Consider the following 21899-nt stretch of genomic DNA (forward strand, 5'->3'; position numbering starts at 1 on the left):
ACGGGAATGTTAATTCACCGCAGAGGGTGGCAAAGTGCTTAAGTCGCCGTCTCAAATTTCGCGAATGCATCGCAGGTTTCTCGGTTAACACAAAGATACTGGGTCGTAGTTTCGAGTACAAGGGAAACTCGTGTACCGGAATAGTCTGTGTGCAGTAGCAACGACGCGTTTACATGGGAAATGGAATTCGACATTCGTGTTCGACGGAAACACCTATCTACCGAGTAAAAATTATCCCGGAAACTGTCAGCTCGATGAATCTTCTTCTGTCTTTATTTTTTCCAATTCGCGAACGTTACTTTGAGCGAAATTGATCAGGAAATTACAGCTCGTTCTATTGTTCCTTCTGCGACATAATCAAGCATTAATGCTCTTCGAGTCAGAGATTACTTTGGCTGAATTTTATCGAATGTAATTTTTAACCCTCTGTGGACCGAATATATATATTTCTTGACTATAAGAATTGTATGTAACATAAAATCAACAAATACCAACCAATACATTCAGCAGTTTTGACAATTTTATTGTAACGAATTCATATTGAAAATTTGAATTAACAACGTTTGTACTATTGCGCCAAGATAATGTGTAATAGGTAGACAAGATAATTTTCCACGCCATCTTGTGGAGAAAAGGTCATAGGGGGCCATGGAGGACCTAACCTATCATGATCGAATAACCGGTAAATGAACAAACATTAGAATTTTTAAAAATGGAACCACAGGAGGTATTGTAAAAATAATTATAAATATATCGAAAGAATAGACAAGATAATTTTCCACGCCATCTTGTGGAGAATAGGTCATAGGGGGCCATGAAGGACCTAACCTATCATGATCGAATAACCGGTAAATGAACAAAAATTAGAATTTTTAAAAATGGAACCACAGGAGGTATTGTAAAAATAATTATAAATATATCGAAAGAAAAATCGCGAACTGGAGTGATCAAGACGATTACGTTGAATGCAGTATTTAATAAAATGCTCATACGTTAGCATGTAACTTGAAAGTTACAGGGGCCCATAGAGGGTTAATATGACCGGTTATGCTGCAATAAAATAGTTGATGGGACGAGTGTATGGAATCATCGTTGAAAATATCGTTTAATATTTTATTTACCGATCTTTTCGCATTTATTTAAACGTGACAGTGTATTTTCTTCTCTTCCTTCCCATAAAAGGAACGACAAGTTCTGCGAAGAATTTATATTCAGAGGAACTCCGACCAGTCTTTCTCATAGATGTCGTTTGTCTCTTGCATGAGTAATCCCAGCTTCTTCTTGAGCACGGGTTCCACCGATTGATTCTCGTCCTGCGACAAATATCCGGGCACGGTTTTTCACTTGGAAACGTTGGGAATATTGGAAAAACAAATTCGCCGAATTTCCCGATTAAAACTACAGCGAATAATTCTTTTGTACGTTGTTGGAACGGAATCGATGAAATGTACTCACGATGTTGCGAATTCGGTTGTAATCCTGGTTGTAAATTCGTGGCCCGTTTTTGCGATACCGTGGCATTTCCCTGGTCCCGTGCAGAACCAACGAGAACGCGTCTATTGTGCCATTATTCTCCCTCGGCCCGATCTGTTCAGGTGCAAATGAACGCAATTCAGCGGGTTCCCGATTAGGTCGAAACCCATTCTCGAGTGGAGAAAAAAGAACGTCGCTGTGTAAGATTAATAGGAAATAGTTTCGCGAATGAATCACCTCGTCGAGAATGTCTAGGAACCAGCTGCCACGTGGATCCTCACCCCACGATGCCACGGACATAAATTTCCACTTCTCGAAACCGACAGGCGAGTCGTCGAATTTTCTGGGCTTCAGCAATTGCACCTTTGTCCCTTGAAATTATTGCAATGGGAGAGGAAGACAGGAGAGATTAATCGCGCGAATTCCATTCGCGTGGTCGGAAAATTCATCATAATTTTATTCCGTTTTCGCGTGGAACGGAAAATCATATTTTGCTCTGGAAATTCCCGAACGTGACACACGGCAAATCGACAGGCGAGTCAATTAATGCGGATAAATTTTATTCCTCGTAATTCCGTGCACCGGAAAACCTATGCACCAGAGGAAATCACGTAGCCCTGTTTCCGGTTGACCGAAATTACCTTTCGTCGGAGTTGCTTGTTTTTCGAATATTCCCCGATGCATCCACGCACGGAACACCGGCTATTAATATAACAGGAATCCGCGAACGTGCCCGGAATTAAACGTAGCAACATAATGGTCAGGCCAATCTCACTCCGGTTCATTACAATTAGCCCGATTCAGTCCTGTTACAAGAAAATTGTTCGCCACCTCGCGCCACCCCGACGTATCCGATCTTCTCGTAATTTTAATCTATTTCTCAAGCAGCTGAAAATACCGCCAACTTTCCTATCCCATAGATAAAAGGAAGCAAAGGAACCGTAGTTAAGTTATATTTCAAGAGGTACACCACCGTGACGGAAATTAAATTTCTTTTTTAAAATACACGGGTTTCAAAGTGTTTCCCGTAACTTGCAAACTAAAGGTTTTATTAACGCTTCTCACGTTGCTGCCCCTCCTCCGCCTTTCGGAATCTTTGGAACTTTGCGGCAGGAAAGGTGGAAAGTAAAAGATCTTTCGTTAAATTTCTTTTTAGAAACTGGCTATAACCGCGGCTATAAATCTACCCTCTTGACTGTGTTCGACCCCCTCGAAACGTAGTTCGCGACACGGAATCGATCTCGCCGAGCTACCTGCACCCTGGCCGCATCTCTATACACTGTGAAAATCTTATTTCGGATCGTCTTCGCGAGCATTCTTCCCTGTTATTTAATATATAGCAAACGCTATGAAATCCGTTTCACGCGGCGATAAATACGCGACAGACCGAAACAGGTATCGCAACTTAAAACTAGAACGCATCTTCCGAGTGCATCCTAGAGTTTGAGACGACGTCTCGACGTCTTTCGGCGGAAATCTCGGTTCGAATTCGAATTCAGGAAAATTGGTGAAAAATCGTCCCTCGATATTCCGATGAAAATCATTGCGCGATTATGCAAAGCAATTATTTCCTCGATAAATCTTCTCGTCCATTAGCCTGAAGTGTTTACAGGCTAGGAAACGATTTCGGAGTATGTCGAGTCGAGGCAAACGAGAAGTGCATACCTGAGGGCGCAGTCAGATGAATCTGAAGTGCACCACGAAGACTGTACTCGAGGCTGACCTCGATCTCCACGTGCTCCAAAAACGTAATCTCGTTCTCAGCCGATCGACACTCGTCCTCTGCCTCGAATCGCAGTCTCCTGCTATTTCCATAAGCCAGCTTCTTGTCGATTCTGTAGCAAAGGGAACATTTTTCCATACGTGTACGCGCGGACAGCCGTTCAGCTTCCGCGTGCAGCTGTGTCTTGTCGATAAAACTGGTCGAAGCTTCCTGAAGCTGCGACAGCGGAGTACGAAGCACGTTCTGACTCGATGGTCTGCCGATAATTACGTCGGATATCGATTAAACAACGGCCGAAGATATCACGGAATAAAGGAGCGAAGGAACAAAGTTGGTCCGTCACTGGGATCCCTGCGAAATTCCTTTGGAAAGGAAACGCAGCGACACGGAAACGGGGGTTGGAAATTTGCGAGGAAACCTTCGCTGCACTTTGGAGGGCGTCGGAGCACGTTTATCTCAAAGGGGAAAACGGGGATATTTTTTATCCCGAGGAACGGTAAACTGACGTGCGAGGAACGCACGAGAAGTTCTCGAGACGTTCCACTTTTTCGGCTGCCTTCCTTACGGTGCAGTAACGAATGACTAAAGAGCACTTTCCGCGATGTTGAGTTTAACGACGTAAAAAGTCAGCGGGCTTTGCTGCGCTTTTTAAAGGACCAAGGACAGCCCGAGCATCACCTGGGGCCCTGATTGCAAGAAACTGCGAGTACGCCGGGTAATCTCTCGCTGTTCTCTGCCTCTGAAACGAACGTGCCCCGGATTGCCGAGGGAAACAACTGACGTTTAACTTTCTCGAATCGGACGTAATTATAAGAAGTTCGAACCGATCGGAGGGGTGGAAGAAATCGGGTGTACAGGGAAAAGCTCGACGAATTTTCAGCCTTGCTGAGAATGTCGCGGGTGTTGCGACGGTATAACGTACGGTATAATGTATGCAAAAGTTCACGAAACAGTAGTTGGAATGGAAAGCTGGAAAGCCCGAAAGCTTGTTTGAGTATTCAGGGTTAACGGTGTTTAAAGCTGCGCACGGAATCACGTTCAGCCGTGGTAATCTAAATGGACCGTGAGTGGTGAATCCTACGTGTGTAGTGTTTGCGTGTGGCATGTACGACTACAATGGGAAACATTCATATTATCGATTAACGAACGCGTATCTGTGTCGCATTCTGCGAGCTCGATTAATTCTTTATTTCACCCGGAGATCTGGAACGTGCTTCATACGTCCGGATAAAAGGCACGACGTATCTTTTAACGTGACCTACTTGAACTCGGGCACGAAAAACAGGCGAAATGGTTCAGCTGCGTCGATTTTTCAAAGAAGGACGAAATTTCCTTGCGATGCCACTCACATTTTCGCGACGTCCACTTTACAGATGGTCTTGTCCGGCACAGTGGTCCAATTGGAACTGGCAGAGACCAGAGCGTACGCGTTCATAAGTCCAAAGCCGAAACGTGAGTTGAACCAAAATCCGGCGGAGTTTTTGAACCAGCCAGGGTTCTCTCTGAAAGTTGATGCAATTACGGGGCTTGCCCGCGCGAAAGAAAGAATGACCGACGTAAAATGAAACGGTTGCCAGCGCGGGTTGATGTAATCCCTTTTTACACGCGGCAAGAAGCCTCTATTTTGCCAGCGAATCGCGTGGTTCATTTAACATCCTTCTCTCCTGCTAAGAAGGCAATTCTCGTTTCACGCGTTTTTACGTCGTTTTCGTAATTCCCGCGCGAATCGAATCGTGGGAAATGCTCGGGGATTACCCGTTTGCCGATCTCTCTTGTTATACACCGCGATAACGCGATGATCGACGACCGATCACTGTCGCCAACATCGATTTAAGCCATCGATGCTTTCATTTAAGCGATATCGACGGGGAGTAGAGCACTGTTGGTTGCGTCTCGCCGAAAGACCGATACAATCGCGCAATCAGGTCACTGAATTCGAGCCAACGCGCGATTCTCGATGCCGTGAATGAAGTTGAAAATTATTAATATATCCGATCGCAAGTCTCCATCCTTTCGCGTGATTCTTCATCTTTGCTGTCTATTTTCCCTCCATTTTATTTTTTTTCTTTTTTCTTTATTCTCAAGTAAACTCGTTTACGGTCTTGGCGGAACGCCGTGGAACAAAGTGAACCGAATGGCACGACGAAAGAACCTTCGGGGATATTGAGCTCATTACGCGTAAGGAGGGAAACTGTAACGACGCGAGTGCATCTTGACCCTGTCTGTTGCACAGGTGCAGCCAGGAGCACGCTGGTCGTGGAATTATCTTGAACGGAGGAAGAAACGATCCCTGCTTCCTGTTCGCTTCACCGCAATTATCGTTACCCGTCGAAACAGCACGACCTACATTTCCTCCCCGTCGCGGAGCGAGTAAGAATGACACAATGCTTTAATCCATCGTTGGTTCGCGATGCCCAAGGAGAAGAACGAGATCGACCCTGTATTTCGCGAGAGAGCTCTTTTCCGTGGAATTCGGAAAAACGCTTTCGCGAGCACTGCAGGCGTGACCTGCCCGAATATCGCGACCCGAGCAGCGAACGCCGATTTTAATCGCGAACTTAATTGCAGTCGATGAAAATAACTCTCGAGTATGTTAATGCGACGTTAACTTGGAACAACAATCTAGCTCGCGCAAAGTCTCGGAACATTAAAGCCGATGTAGTCTACGGGTAGAGGAAAGTACAGCCTTTGTAACGCATTTTGCTTCAAGTCGATATCTCGATCGGCTCTCGAGATACGCGGTGTCGAAGTAAGGGTGAAAGTGCATGAATGGCACCCCTAAATCGCGGTGACCTATATCCTCAGCCGCGAATGCGTACGCCGTAAGTAGTAACGGTAAAAGACTGCCGACTCAGCGTCTGTCACTGACCAGTACCCCTGGCGCGACAGAGGGGTAGGTCACGGCGGGTGCGCGACAAGGACAGAGAGAGCGCCGCATTAAAAATTACGCTTCGCTTCACTCGGCGATATCTCCTGAACCGAAAGTTGTATCGAGGTGAATCAAAAAGCGAATTAAAGGGGAAGGTTCGAAGCTTTTAACGGGGCGAACTAGGCCGGGCAGAAATGAGCGTTTTTAAAGATACAGGTGTTGCAAATTCCAATAAGTTGAAGCGTGTCAGACGTACCTGAGCGGACTGTATTCCGACGTCCAAACGACGAGGTGTTGCACGTCCCTCCAGGTCAAATCTTTGCTTCAAGAATAATAATCGGATTATTTTGATTGGTCACCGGGCTCGGCAGAAATATTCGTGGTGCACGGATAACGGAATATCGTGTAACTCGGTTGGAGGAAGTAGAAACAGCACGAAACAAGGAAACAGCCCAAGGTGTTTTCCGTAATGGCTTGAAACAACTTCCATGAAACGTTGCTGCTCGTCGCAAGTTTCATAGTTTCGTGGCCGGAGCGAACGCGTCGTTTGTTCGAAATTTTCCCGATGGTTAGGACAACGATAAGTTCTTAATCGAGTCCCGTATTATGCTAATGCCCCACGCTCGGATTTATCTTTCCACCGTTTCCCCTGCTGGCAAGCCTCGAATTTCCGCTAACCACGTTCTCAGAGATGAAAAAGAGATTATCGAAACCGGGTAGCGAGCAAATATCCGACACAGAAGGAAATTCCAATTTTTTTAAGCATCCACTCTGCTCGTAATATACGGTCTACTTTGTTCAAACATTCAATTCCGCGGATTCGTTTTAACACTGTGCCCGAGGCTACTCGAATCTTAGCGAAATCCAACCATAACGACGCCAATGCATTTAACGATTGCACCCGCAAATTCGATGGCCAGTATCCGGTTTGAAACGGGGAACCGGAGTTTCGTCGGCTCCGAGAAAAATGCCTAAGAGTTCGTACTTTACTTGCAAAGCCAAGGCCAGGATTCCCGCAGCTAATGGAGCGGACGCGGAAGTGCCAGTGTGACCCGTGGTGCAGGTGTTTCTTAAGTCCGTCGTCGCCTGGAATGACAGAAACTGAGTTGCTTAAGTTATCCCGTTCCCCGGCAGACACCACTTCCCATCGTTCCATAAACCGAGCTTCCGAATCGCTCGAATAACCTCGTTAACTAAAGACGGAGTGAACAAGCTTACTATCATTTGGTCGTGATAAGCGCCACTGCTGTACGTGGTTGCTAATGTCGCGGGACAGCTCTCGCCGTACCATGGAAATCTGCCAGTCTGACTCGCAGAGCCCACAGCGATCGTATAAATGCTTCCTACGTATCCGTCACATCCGCAGTCGTCCGATTTCAAGCCTCCGTTTCCGGAAGCCCAGACGTAAATGCTGCCCTTGCCGTTTCTGCCCTGGATAATCGCGTCGAATCGATAATATTAAAAAGACGCGTAAATGCGTTACCCTCGCTGCCCGCAAAACGATATTCTAACGTCGCATCGAGTAAAACCGCGATAATGCGGGGAACGACCTGATAAATATGCACCTGCGATATAAATATGTATCGAATCCTGTTTCTCCACCTTCTGCGCGATTTATTCTCCATGAATATTTCATTTTTCGCAACCGCGTCGTATAATACTTTCTAACCGTTTCGCGATCCCCTCTACGGCGTACCATTTTCTCACATAAAATTAATTAGAATTCCAAGAAACTCCGCGGAGCAACGGACAGAGGAAAGTCGGGATTTATGAAAACGAATTTCCATTATTCCGACAAGCTTGAGAAAAGGAGGGAAAAATATTCCCCTCCGCGAGAATGTTAGAATAACGATGTTAACAGAACTCTGTGGTTTCGAAGTAATTAACGTCGCGAGTAATTAGAAACTCTTGACCCGCGTCGACAGCGAGTCAAAGGGTCTCGAGCTCATTCCTAGTCGCCAAGTCGACCCATCCACCTGTGATTAAACGAAACATCCAATTTCAAAGCGTTCAACTTCGAATGCCTATACTCGCCAGCGTGACGCCACGTTCCAACGCTTCTGTAGCCAGTCTTCCAGGTGCCTCTAGACTTTTCCCGTCGTCCGCTGGGCCCCACGAGGCCGTGTAAATGTCCACCAGTTCCGGTTTGTACCCGAGAGCCTCTCCCTCCACGCGATCGTTCACCAAGCCGTCCAGCAGCTTGATCCCGCCGACGGATGCCTCGAAAGAGACGCCCACGCCGCACTTCCGGTTGTTTGCCTCCATCGCTATTTCCCCTGCGCATCTGGTCCCGTGGCCGTTCATTCCTGCAGACGAGCGAACGCGTCGAAACGCGTGAAAGAGTAACTATCGATCAAGCCACGGATTCCGAACACGGAGGCCAAGTACCACGGATTCGTGTCGCGATATTTCCACTCGTGAATTTAATTCGGGGAAAATTTCACGTTAATTCGAGTCGAGGATGTGCATGTTTCGGAACGGAAGGGGTGAAATTTGTCGAGTGCTAAACTAATTCTAGCTGTCGTTCAAGTTATAGCATATTCTGTCATACAGTTTTCTCGTCAACAGTTTACCGAAGTTCTCCTGTCAGCCGAGCAGTTTCTCTATTATGAGCCACCGGTATCTTGGAAGCTTCTCGACACGCGAGTAAACCACCCTAATTATAGAAATTTTACGACATAATGGCGAGAGTCTTGCAGTCGGTCGGCATAATGAACGGTTAGGTGGACGTAAATTCGACCGGTAACTTAGTGGAAACTTTCTTCGTTTCATTTTTGTTTCTCGAGTCCGTCACGATAGCCGATGAATATTATTTATGATTAATATATCTATCGTAGACTTACGTTAAAGATTACATCGAACAGTTTCTCTTATACCTGATAATTCGTATCGTGGCAAAGGGTCGTCGTCCCCCTGGTTCACGTCGTAACTTATGTTAGGATCCTAGATCAATAAATTCGCAACAAAATTAATCAGCCATCTGCAAAATTACCTCCGTACACGAAGGATAGAGTATACTCAGAGTTATCGAGGCTGCAATGTTGGATGGCACCTCTCGTCATCTGTGGGATGCGGAAGGTACTCCGAGGCGAGGTTTCACGTTACTCACGTAGTTATTTCGCAGGTCATCGTGGGTATACTCCAAGCCATCGTCCAAAACTGCGATTCTCACGCCACGACCAGTTACCCCCAGTCGATAGAGGGGTAGAACGTTCAGATCCAGCTTGGGAAGAGCTTTGTTCGACCGCGTGTCTTGCTGCAACAGTTGATAAAACAGTTTTATCTTATCGCGAGATAACAGAGCCAACGTTGCACGTTTTACCAACAACTCTCCTCATCGATTCGGCACGATATTGACTTTCTTTCCCTTCTCGTTACACGTGTCACTTCCTTTCGCGACGTTCTTTTTATCATCGTTGTCTAATATTCGGTATCTTTACAGTTCCCTTACCAGGTACCATTCTTGGTCCCAAAGTTCGTCGTTGAACATCAGCCTGGAATCTTCGGGACCATCCAGCCAAAATTCTTCCCAATCTCTGCCGTCCTCCTTTATACCGTTCAAGTGATATTGATCTAGCTCCACTCTCTTTTCCCTTATCAGAGGTTTCTCAGAATCGAGGCTAGATAATGGCACGTAATCGCGTTTATGTCGCTCGATCGCCTTCTGCTGATCTGCCCAAATGATCTTTGGAAACAAAGAGGAAGAACGCGTTAACATAGTGGAACGTAGCGATTTAAGAAATGAAAAAGAATTGTAACAATTAACATAGCTACCTTGTTACTCGAATTCAGTGCTTTCGTTAAACGTATTCCACCCCTCTTCTCGTGACCACCGTTATATTCTTTCAGCCATATGTACGTGTCCTTGAATCCCAAGACCTGAATCACGAACCGTGACACATGAAAAGCTAGGAAAGGCTGCAATTGCGACGTAAAAACTTAAATTAACGTCAGGCCGACCCGGTGGAGACTTCATAAAAATTTAAATCAACGTGGCGCCGATATGAACGTGGCTTACGTATTTTATTTATCCCACTGTTTCTGTCCCTTCTACTACGTTCCCAATTCGTTAATCGCGCAACGTACTTCGCAGCAGTGCGATTTTTTGCTGTAAAACATTTCGCAAAACACCTCGAATAATCGACGAAAGATGAATATAAAAGTTTGACGAAGTCAACGATCAAGGGTTGCAGAACCACCCCGAATTCGTGGACAAAATCCTCGTACACGAAATCAAAACATCTTTAGCCCCTAGTGTCTAGGATCGAACGCGACCCTTCTCATCGAGCAGCCAGGGTGCTCAGCGCCGGGGGTGCGCGACGTCGCGACGTTTCAACCCTTCGAACGATCGAACGGGACGCTTCGAACAGGGTAGCATGAGCAGAAGGTTGGTGGTCCAACTTGGACGGGAGATGGACGGATAGATAGCTAGGGTGGGAAAGAGGGAAGGGCTTTCAGGGACTATCGAATCTCTCGAATGAGGTATCGCGATATTATTATCCAGCTGCCATGTGGTGGTGGCATTTTTGTATTGTTTCCACATGCGGTATGGCCTCTTCTTGGAACGAGGATCCGGTCGGGGCACGATATTTCCGTAACGAGCTGTGCCTGCCCTTTATTTTCGATCCACCTCCTGACAGTTGGATTTTCCGACTGACTGCTCCTGATAGTTTATCGATCCACGGCTTGGCCTGATTGATGATTGTGGTGGTGACTGCGTGAGCTGGTGCAATAGGGCGCGACGCATGGGAATACGTGCACGGGGTGACGAGGAGTTGCAGGTGTAAAGTGGTTTACGGCTAATAGAGGAAGGAAAACATCGGTAAATTTGTTTTGGATCTTCTTCCAGCCTCGAATTTTATTTTATCACGTTCGCTTGTAAATATTCCTTTATACCGGTTATTCGCAAACGCGTGAAGCACTCTCTGCACGTTTATGCAGAGAATTATCGAATGTAATAAACTGGCTACGTCATTTTTTGTTGGGGCAAGGGAGACCCGCGCAGCGGCATCGCGGACGTGTTGCGAGCATTTTTAACCTTGCGAATGTCAATTACAAATATTACAGCAGCCGGTGGATTACGAACGTTGCATAAATCGAAGGTATCCGCGAATGGATGCGTGTCTGCTCTCTTTGCCGATGTGACGTCATATCTCGTTACATCGCGCTGGATCATTTCCATATTTGCACGGTTTCAATGGACGTCGCGATTAAAAACCTCGTTCGTCATTGGAAAACAGGAAAAAGCATGGGGAAATGAACTGTCAGAAGTCGAAATATTTCTCTGTATTATCGAATAACTGCATATTCCCGGGCAAACAAAAATCACGTGCTCGGAACGCGAAAGAATGGCACGTTTCGACATACTCTGATCTCATCACGGATATCCATCACGGTTTTTCATCGGTAATGTCGCGTTCCGCAATTTTGCCCATCGTTAATTAACGATGGATCAAGGATATTCGAACGCGCTCGAACGAATGCGGCGATAACGCCAGTCGGATAACACGGCCGATTTAATAGCGAAAAAACAAGCGGCCGCGATTACTATGTTTCGCGTGATATTACCGGGATATCGCGTGGCTACGCGATAGGCTCAAGAGTGACCCCAATTTTCGTGGAATCACATCGGCGCGGAAAACAAAGGCCGGAAAAATCCGCGGAGCCCGTTATGAAACAATAATCCCGCATCTGGCCCGGCTGGCTGGCGAAAAAAACCCTATAATCCGGTATCCATTATATTTGCAATGTATTCAGCCAGAGGGAATGAATTCGATCGGTCGTTGCCGTCGAACCGGACGATAAACGGCCGAATATCCTCGACGGGGATACGCGCTTGTTTTTCCTGTTTTCCTTTTTGTCTGCCTCTCTGTCCCTTCTATTTTGTTGTTTTTTCCTCCCTTTGTATTTCCCCTCCTCCCCCCTTTTCCCTTTTTTCTCCCTTTTTTCTCTTTTCTTCTTTTTTTTTTTTTTTCGCGAAGAGGGCGGGAACAATTCAGTTTGGACGCGCGAATAAAAACGATCGTACGTGTGAACGATCGCGCGTGATGGCGTAAGCAGCTACCGATTTTTATGCCACTGGCCCCGGCACATCGATGTTATCACGACTTCCGGCGCCAGCAGGAAGTCGAAGCGCGGCAATTTACATCCGCGACACCCCCCGTCCCGCAAATAATTTCGCCAGCGCGTTTAAGGAGATTTATGGCCCCGATTTTGTTCACTCGAGGTCTCGGTTCAGTTCCAGCCCGCCACGTACCGCGGATTTCTCGTCCTCGACTAGGTATTTCATTCCATTGGCTTCATTTTTAACACTCCGAGGAATAGACCGAGCTCCTAATCGTGACTTTTCCAGGTTAATCCGCCATTATCTATTTTTCCCGACTGTCTGTTCGTTTCGCGTTCGAGGTAGAGCCGCGAAGATGGATCGGTGACGTTCCCCGAGCATGTTCTTCATTCCGGACCACGTTCCTAGCGTGATAAATTAGAAGTCAAGAATCTGTCCCTTAATGTCTACGACTCGGGACACCCGACTCCCCATCAAGGTCAGCTCCTCGGCAAGGGAGCAACCCCGAAATGGGACACGTTCGACGCGGCCCGCTTTAAATTCCACGTGGGAACGCTTCAAACTCGAATCCGTCTGTTACGTGATAATGGCTCCGTTCCCTTCGTCCCGTGGCAATCGACGCCCGACTCTGTCCAAAACTACCCTCGAGACGAGCAGCCCTTTCCCCTGTTTGTTAACCTGCCACCTCGGAACGCCACGTCGCGTTCGTATAGGCGAACGAGCAAGGCCTGCGAGATGGAGAAGGAGAAATCACGGCTCCTCGTTACTTCGCGATCAGCGATTCCTCTTATCGGTCGGTCGAATTGCGCCCAATCGGCCCCTCTGCGGGAAAATCTGCGAGTTCCAGGCTATCCAGGTCGGTTTGTAACAGTCTCCGAGCAAACGACTGATTCTAAATGCTCCGGGAGGTGGAACGGGAGAGGGTGAGATCGGGTAACGACGAGAGGGAAAGAATCCCTTAGCCCGTATGATCTCGACCCGCGGGCTGTTTTCATCCGTACCTCGAGACTTCTCCCGCAAAGTCTCGCGTCTTTCAAACAGACGGAACCTCCGTGTGCCTTCGTTTGCTGCAATTCCCACGAATTATATATTTCACGGCGCCGGATGATAAAACAAAAATCCAGCGTTCTCGCAACTGTTCCCAACGCAGCCGGCAAAATTGCCAGCGAGGGAAATGAAATCGACTACGGCATAGCCATAAATTCGCCCAACTTCCACCGTCTTCCCTTCGTTCCCAAGATCACCGTGCCCTCGATTCCGCTTTTTACGACGTCTGCACGCGATTCCGCGATACACACCGCTCTCCTCTCCATTCCGAAGATTGTTTTCCCCAATAAGCAACCGCATCATCATCATGGCGGTCGATGCTCGCGGTTACATATCGATGCGTAAACACTCCAGGTCTGTTTCCATTCGAGCCTCTGCCAGCACTCGCACGGTGGAACCATCGTTTCCATCGTGCAATTCGACGTATATAATTGAATTCGCGCCGAAGTGGCGAGGAACGCGTAATCTCGAGGAACACGCACCGGGTGAAGCGTTAGGAGCAGGAACCACGACCACGTGGAACGATATATACAAGCGATTATTACACTGGGACAGTAAATGACGCGATTCGAGCGCAATATCCGTGGAATTTCTGGAATTTCCTACGGCTATACCTCCGGGATAAGAAACGCCACGCGTTGGATCGGCGAACAGCTTAAACACTCGCGCGTGTATCGAGGATCTCATAGCAACTCTAGGGATCGATGGATCCTCGACGTGGGAAAAGCGTTGGTATGCTCTATGAATTGAAAAAGATCCTCGAGATACAATCGGGTTGAAATTAGAATCGAACGGTGATTTAGGAGATCGCGACGTCGATGATGGATCCTCTGTGCATACAGCGCACCTAGCGGCCGGTATAATGCGCGGGAAATTGAATTACTAAAAGCAATCTTCGAAACTACGCTATCTCAAAGTGAAAGTTTTAATTGAAATCAACGCTGTAACCAGCGTCACGTGAATTTGGTCAAAGAGGGTTCCGACTAGTTTCATACACTCGATCTCACTTAACTCTTGAACCTATTAGTACCGTATCGATTATGTTATGTATCGGAATTATGTGGCTGACACGCGGCTCTACCCGTAAGTGTGCACGTAAACTAGTACCTAATTTCCTAGCAATATCAGCCTGGGAAATACATGCTTGCCACACGACGCGATCCCAACGACGTCGTGCACCGATCGTTCCAAATTTACCCTTTCGCGGAGAACCGATGATCGCGGAAAATCCGAGAGCGCGAAATTCGAACGGAACACGACGAAACGGAAATTCATCGAATCGGGCATACGTTGACCGGCTGCGGAAAGTGGTGGCATTTTCGCGAGAAAAAAAGGTATGTTTATTAATGTCACGCGGTATTATATTTTCGCGCACACGGCTGACAGCGGTGGGCTAAAAAATTTCCGAAATTCCACAAGTGAAATTAGATCGTGCATTTTTAAAGGCAAGGTCTATACATCCGGAGTTACAAAATTGAACGCGTCATGCGAGATGCGATATCACTACGTAACCCTGGCAATCCCAGAGAAACGAATGAAACGACCGTGTGTAATAAGATACTCGTCGTTCACGCTGAAGTAGGTGCAGCGAGGCTGACGATAAGAAATATCGCGGAGTTGCACGGGGATGAGAGATCAAATATCGAGATCTACTTGAATCGAGATTAAACCTTTCCGAAGGTAGGAAGCTAACGAAAGCGAGTACCAAGCGGCAGGTCGCTGTGACATCTGTCAACCCCCGTAACGGGGAAGTTCATTATGGCGTTCAGCAGAGCCACGTCGTTTATTTCAATTACTGCCAAAGGCTAAAGCTGAATCGGCAGATCCCCGCATTCGACTCGATCATTTACGAACGTGCGTCATTACTGGCCGTTCAAAGTGTCGCTATTCGTCTTCCAAAAATTTCCTATATCTTGTCTCTAATCCTTCCATCCTCCCCTGTTTCCACTAAACGTCTGTTCTTCGCTTTTTTCCAGCTTACGTTGCTGCATTAGCGAACAGCCACGAGCATTTCTCCCACACCGGCCGCGAATATATATGTATATATATCGAAATTTGATGAAATTTATTTGACTTGCCTGCTGCACGTGAATCAAAGAGTGGTCGGTGACCTTTCACAGCCCACACCTGACGATGCACGGTCCAACGACGCGGAATAATTACGCGTATTATACGTTGCACGGTATTATCGCTGGCAACGTTTCGAGACGTGACGCGTAATAAGTTCCGTCGGAATTATTTCGGAATTACGTCGACGATCTAATTCCAACGGTATTGCCTTTTTAGTACGATTCCCACTGTCGCTCGATTATAGAGGGAATAAAGAAAACACGGCACGCCCGGTCTGTTCGGGAAATTAATGTTAGGAAATTCATTCCAACAGTTTCATAACAGCTTCTCGATAACTGGATTTCAATTTGCCCGTAGGCTAGGCTTGATTGAGCAATCTCGTACCTTTATAATATAGGGTGCCCGCGCGTAAGATGTATGATAAACCGGAGTAACTTAGACGTTCACGAGTTTCACTGGGAGTAATCAGGTTGCTTATCGGATTTTCTGCTTCCCGTGCTTAGGCAGGCGACCGATTACTACGAACGCACCAGTCGCTCGTTAAAAATGTCTTTAGCGTTTCCACGACGAGGCAAATTGCTATTTTACTCGTCGTTACTGCGACAGTTTCGCGAGTACCAAAAACCCAGGCTGAAATGGAATAATTTCGCGATAATAACGCCGTTTGAAGTGGAATGTGTAATATATTTTTAATTTCCATTTGCCCTCTGACGATATTAATCATGTGCTCGCGAAGACTTTCGCAGTTATGGGGAATTATCAGCTCGACGTTTTATTCGGTTATAAAATCGACGACACTTTTTACGAGATAGCATGGGAAGAAATCGTGTGTGAATTAACGTGTATAAATATTTGATTTCAATATGTTCGAATTAATATTAATATTTCAGACGGAGAATCGTCCCGTGAGAGCGAAGGGTTAATCTTCCGTGGATCACGTTCATTTTATGCAGAATTTCCTTTATCCCGCGTTAGCACGGTATCGTATGAAATATCAGCCCTGCTGTAACTTCGATCGCGTTCATTTATATATCGTTATTAAATCGATGGTAAAGAGTCGCTGATCGATTTTTGTTAAATAATTCACCGCATAAGGGGTTGAAATGCCGCGGTCGAGGGCGAGACGAGCTGAAATTTCGAGGGAAGGTATCGACGAAAATTCATACGTCGCTGGAATGCTGAACGGACAACGCTATATCGAATAGTCGAAAGCTTTCGAGGCGACGGAAGTTCGTTCCCGAGCCCGATGAATAATTACTTTTTCCCCTATTCCACTTCCGTCAGTCACTCAGTTCCAGGCGTGTGGCTGCTACGCGAACGAACGTAAACGCGAGGGTGGTCGTCAAAAATTTGGACAAGTCTTCGCTGACGTTTGTATTAGACCGTGGAATAGAAGGACGATAAATCGTGGCTCGCAGGAACGTTGGCTACGGTGAATTACAATCGTCTGGACGGGGTTTCGCGTATTTACACGCGTGGCAGGTTCGAGCAGAAGGAAAATATGTAATTGCGAGACACGACTTGGCAGCGGGACTAAAAAGTCATTCGGAGAACGCTTTCGGCCCGAGTTATCTCTCCAACATGTTCGCATTCAATACGCGTGATGTATTAGCCTTACTATACGACTCGGTAGTCAGAGAAAAATTGCAGCTGGATCCCACGTCCCGTTGCCAAATCGATGGCACCCAAATGTCTCGTATAATCGTTTAGCAGCGGAATGGTTTAAAAGGAACCATTCGCGCGAAATTCATCGCCGGTGCAACTATCGATCCTTTAATTCCGACTACTCGAACCGATCGAATTTCCCCGAGATTTCCTTCTTTTTATTCGTCGATTAGATAACACGGTAACCCGCGTTAACACGGTTTCGCTTTATTCGCCGAGAACCGTGTGTATTCCTGTTATTAAGGGGTTGTAACGCAAAGGAATAGTAGTTAGTGGAAACGGTGGAAAAACTACAGATATTTATTAAACGGGCGAACGGTTAGAACTGACCTGTTTAGGGCACGCAAGTCACAAGACGTGTCCAGAAAACGAGAGACAAAAGACAAAACGCAGAGGAAGGGATCACCCTCGCATCGCTAGGATGTAGAGATTACTTTACTATTTAGTTTTTACCACAACACCTGTCATCTGAAATATCTTCTCTCTAACTTCGACGAGGATACGTTCTTCAAGATCGATTATCGAATGAATAATAAAAAAAAAAATGATATTTCCCCGATTTTTCTAAAAATTTATCCTCCCTCGATTCCAAGTTGCCGAAGAATCCACGATCGTCAATGGGATCTCGATGGAAAGACCGAATAACCCAATTCCCAGACCAATTACGGTCGTCGCCGCTCCTCTTTACCCCCAAGTCGGTCATAAAAACGGGGTTCGAATGGTTTTTTCGCCACCGAGCATTCCACCCTTTCGCCCTTTGAGGCCGACCACGTGAGCTTAATTATACGAAATAATTACACGACGTGACTGGAAAATATACGAGCGAGCGAGGGCACGTGAATCGCGCTCACCGTGGATTGCGGTCGGCCGCGAGGCTGCTGTGCAGCTGCAACTGCGCCAGTCGGCTTTCGTGGCTGCAGCTGCAGGGAAATGCAGTTTCGCGGGCGCAGAAGTATGGTGCTCGACGGCGACGGTGCCGGGGGCCAGGCGAGGTTGAAGCTGGGGTAAAGCGGTTGAAAAAGGAGAGTCACTCTGTTAGCGTAATTATGCCGCGTGCTGCCCACTCGTATTATGCCGGCTGATGTTCAGAAAACACGCGTCACTTTTCGTAGGCACGAAAATGATTATGGTAATTGCGACGATCACGGCGAGCAGCGTCTTTCCGCGTGGTAGAGCGTTCCCTTGCCGGCAAGTGCACGCGTGTAACTCTCGCGCGATGAATTTCCCGCAATTTACATATGGCTCTCTTGTCGATAAGGGGCTCTCCGGAGAGGGAGAGAGAGAGTTCATGGGGAAAGATTCTGGAAGAAAAATAGGGGACGCTTAATCATTGTTCGCGAAGAAGCCCCTCGCAACTTTCGGCGAAAGTTCTTTTTTCGTGTCTTTTGGTTCTCCTTTGTCGGTATCCTTGCACTGTCCCTTTTTACTGCAGCAACTTTTTTAATGCGTCTATGTTGCTCCTTTTATTGGCTTCTTTTTCCCTACCCTTTCATCGCTCCCTTTGGTACCCACGCGCCGCTCCCTTTTATTACTCCAACTTCTTTTTTCGGTTCGTACACAGCTTCGTTTTTATTGCTAGAATTTATTCCGAGGTGTCCTCGAGCTCTTCTCTCTTTATCGCCGAGATTCTATCTTTTTCGAATATTCTTGTCCAGCTTTTTCGCCAAGTTCGCTGTAGCGATGTACTTCGATGTTGGTTCTCGATTGGATCGATGCGCATCGATTATTGCATCCGCTTTGATTTGTGATTTTCTTGCAAATGCTTTTTTCCTCGAATTAAATTGCGAATTTTTACGTTTTTAAATTCGGGGATCGTTACTGTACCGTGCGATAAATTGCCTGTTTTATTATAGCGACTCCGGAGACCGTCGTGCGGAGAATCTCAACTTTTCTCATTAGAACGATCTTCGCGCGACAAACTCCGGTAGATTCTCATCGTCTGGCGAGCTTACACCTATTATCGTGATACCTGATTTAAGAGTTACTCGACGCGTTCACGCCCGGGTGCTGGCAAAAGCGTAGACGGAATTCGATTCTTCTCCCATACGCTTGCAAGCGCGCGTCGCTGTCGTGACAGCGCGCGATACGTCGAATCTACTTTTCGGAAAGTGCGGAAAGAGAGGGAGCAGGGGCGAGAAGTCGTCGTTATTCGAAGATCACGGACGCGTCTCAATTTCTCCGAGAGAAGTTTCCGCTTTGTGGCCCCAGTCAAATACGCGTGGAAAGAGGGCTCCCGTTCACTGCAGGAATTTTCCCAGCTTCTCGAGCCTTTGAACGCGAATCCCGTACATTTTTCCAAGCAACTCCCTCTCTTACCTCCTGTTTCCGTTGGCCTGGTAAATCTGCGCGAAAGCGTAAACGTATTTCAGGCCTTCGAGATCCAGCGAGACGTGAATGTAGCGGGGAAGCGTCGAAAAAGTGCGGCCAAATCGTTTCCCCACGGCACACGGATCGCTGCAAAGAGATTATCTCGGTAAGCAAGCCTCACGAACCATTTGATCGCTCGTTCCAGCCATTCTCTCCCTCCGTATCCGCGCCGAGATTCGCCGAGACATCGGCCAGATCTCGTTCCCATTCTCGTTCCCATTCTCCTGCTCTTCGCTTCTCTTCTTTTCTCCTCTCCTCTCGCCTCCCCGCTTCTCTTCCCTCTTCTCTCTATTCTCTACTTTCCCCCTGGCTCGTGCACTTTGCAAAACGAGTTCTGCCTTGAGATCAAGTCGTGCGAGAGAAAACGTCCACCGACCAAAAAGATATCCCCGTCGTATCTTTTCCCTTTTGCTCGTCGACCGGCCGATGTCTTAGCCGATCGTCTCGTTTCCTCTTCCTTTCTACGTTGTCGGATCCTCCTCGCGATGCATCGCGATTTACCCGATCGGAGAAATGTTTCCGGAAGGGAACCGTGGCTTCGATGTTCACCAAGTTTAATAGGGGCACGATATGCACAGGGGTCGCATCTGTCGTGCATCTTCAGACACGTCGGGGTTTTCCTATTCTTCCTGTAGTTAATTCGCAGTCTGTCAGGCTTGTTTACGTTTATTTTACGATTATTCGAGGGCCGAGAAAGGATGAAGTATTCCTAGAAAATTACATCGAGATAATCGAAATTATACGTAATTATTATTTATCGACGATAATGGTTTCGCCAGCAGAGATCTAGATAAAATATGCTCGTGAAACGTTTGCACGAGGTATCTGAATAACCCCTGCAATTCTTGCAGCGGTGATTACGCCGAGAGAAATCGTAATCCGGGAAAAATTCGATCAGTCCTTTCCAGTTTCCCTGTTTAAACGATACCGTTTGCACCCCCTCGGTGGAATCAGGGGTCGATATTTGCGAAACTCGCGATTCGTGACATACCTATAATCCGAGCGCTCGTTTTTCTCTGAAATTATTCGATTTTCCCCTCCCGTGCCCTATTCCTGTCATCATAAGAACCGGCACTCACGGTTCTCCATGGTAACAACAACGTTTCGAAGCGGATCGCGACTCTCTTCACACGTCGCGTTTGCGTCACGCGTGAAATCGACCGGACACACGTTTTGCCCCCGCTGTTTAACGAACACTTGAGATTAGAGTGACTCGTTGCGGATTATCGGACGTGTAAAACATCTGGTTGTACATCGCATATGGTGTCGCGGATCTGTTCCACTACTATTAATTAGTTTCGTTCGACGTCCGACACTCGAGTCTCTCCTCGATGACGCTTGCACGTTGCGTGCTTCGATTCGGTTATCTGTAACTCGGCTAGAGGAACGATCGTGCTGTTGTAAATTCGTCAGAGTGTAGAGAACATTCGACGTTTAAAAAGCGGAATCGCAAGCTCGACGGGGAAATGTCGAGACGAGAGGAATCTCGAATGTTTTGTCCCGTATTTTCCCCCTCTGCACGTTTTACGATGATTCGGTAAGGTGTTCAACGGCACACGGTTCCACGGGTTTGTTTTCGTCGATTTCTCAAGAATAATTTCGGTTTCGCGGCAATAAATTCGCTTGCCGGTCCTCTTGCTACCGTTCAACGGGAAGGAAGTTCGTTCGCGACTACTTCTGTCTGAGATAAACACGAAAGTTAAGTTACAATGGCGGGATGCTCTGGTCGAAGTTAAACTAGAATTGGGCGTTGCACAAGTGGCTAACAATAAGTTATTAAGCAGTTGTTCAAGTTTTAATTGCATCTCGCAGTGCCCGTGTTCGGGGTGGGAGAAAGCTGTTCTACGTAACGTTGACGAACTTATTCCCGGAATTACCGGTGAATATTCCATGGAGCGAGGACTTTCGTACTTTTTCACCCCGTTTCGCGTCCCTGTTCTCAAATATTAACTCTCCGGACCACGCGTTCCTGGAAAAATTAAAACCTTCGCTGCACGAACGACCGCGGGAAAATGAACAATTCCTTCCGTAATTCGTGTTTACGACGTGCTTATCCTACGCAAAGTCGATGTACAGGCCACTCGTTTGCCGAATCGATTAACTCTACAGAAGCGGATAATAGGAACTTCGTATGACCAAGCACCGTTCGTTTCAAAATTTGATTAATCGACTTACCGGTCCGAGATGCTTGTAGCCGCTCTGCAACGCTAAGAGGGTTGCAACTTGTGGCCCACCGTGGATTCTAACCACCCATTCTTCCCGACCCTCTTCGTGTCCCAGGATGTTGGTCAGGAAATTACTCGAAATGATCCAACAAGTGAGAAACCAAAGGTAGACACTGCGAACGATAATTCACTCGTCACTGACACTCGCGTGGCACCGAGGAGCACCTGGACTCGTAATTCAGTTACCTGGTCATCTTCTCCCAGTTTCCGGATTCGCGTAATTAATACCCCAAGTGAAATCAGAGACTCGGTTTTTCCCCCAAGGTTCCTCTCGCTCGATTTTCCCTGGAAGAACAATCGCTGGAACGTAGTTCCCTCGGTGACCATTGGATCTCGAATGACAAGTGATCGGGTAGTGTGTGTGACAATTAGCTCCGATCCTCCTTTTTGCCCGTA

General features: G+C 47.0%; 1 protein-coding gene across 1 annotated transcript; it reads right to left on the reverse strand.

The window, feature by feature from the left end:
* Window positions 1–1211: 1211 nt before the first annotated feature.
* Window positions 1212–21697, reverse strand: LOC108555411 (neuroendocrine convertase 1). Its single transcript, XM_017911037.1, has 15 exons — window positions 21690–21697; window positions 21454–21616; window positions 9840–9944; window positions 9517–9750; window positions 9175–9321; window positions 8942–9008; window positions 8100–8371; window positions 7284–7496; window positions 7051–7151; window positions 6322–6387; window positions 4546–4698; window positions 3106–3308; window positions 1711–1850; window positions 1456–1587; window positions 1212–1313 (listed from the first exon to the last, which is right to left on the reverse strand). Exons 1-15 carry the CDS (start codon window positions 21695–21697, stop codon window positions 1212–1214), a joined length of 2106 nt encoding a protein of 701 aa, XP_017766526.1.
* Between the last annotated feature and the right edge of the window lie 202 nt (window positions 21698–21899).

The sequence above is a fragment of the Eufriesea mexicana genome, unplaced genomic scaffold (genome assembly GCF_001483705.2).
Source record: "Eufriesea mexicana isolate 0111107269 unplaced genomic scaffold, ASM148370v2 scaffold124, whole genome shotgun sequence".
Classification (NCBI taxonomy): domain Eukaryota; kingdom Metazoa; phylum Arthropoda; class Insecta; order Hymenoptera; family Apidae; genus Eufriesea; species Eufriesea mexicana.

Excerpts from the sequence above, each read along its gene's own strand:
- LOC108555411 (XM_017911037.1), bottom strand. Across the intron at positions 9,751-9,839 it reads CACTGAATTCGAGTAACAAG|ATCATTTGGGCAGATCAGCA; the intron begins GTAGCTATGTTA and ends TTGTTTCCAAAG. Across the intron at positions 1,851-3,105 it reads GTTTGCCTCGACTCGACATA|TTCAAGGGACAAAGGTGCAA; the intron begins CTCCGAAATCGT and ends CATTGCAATAAT.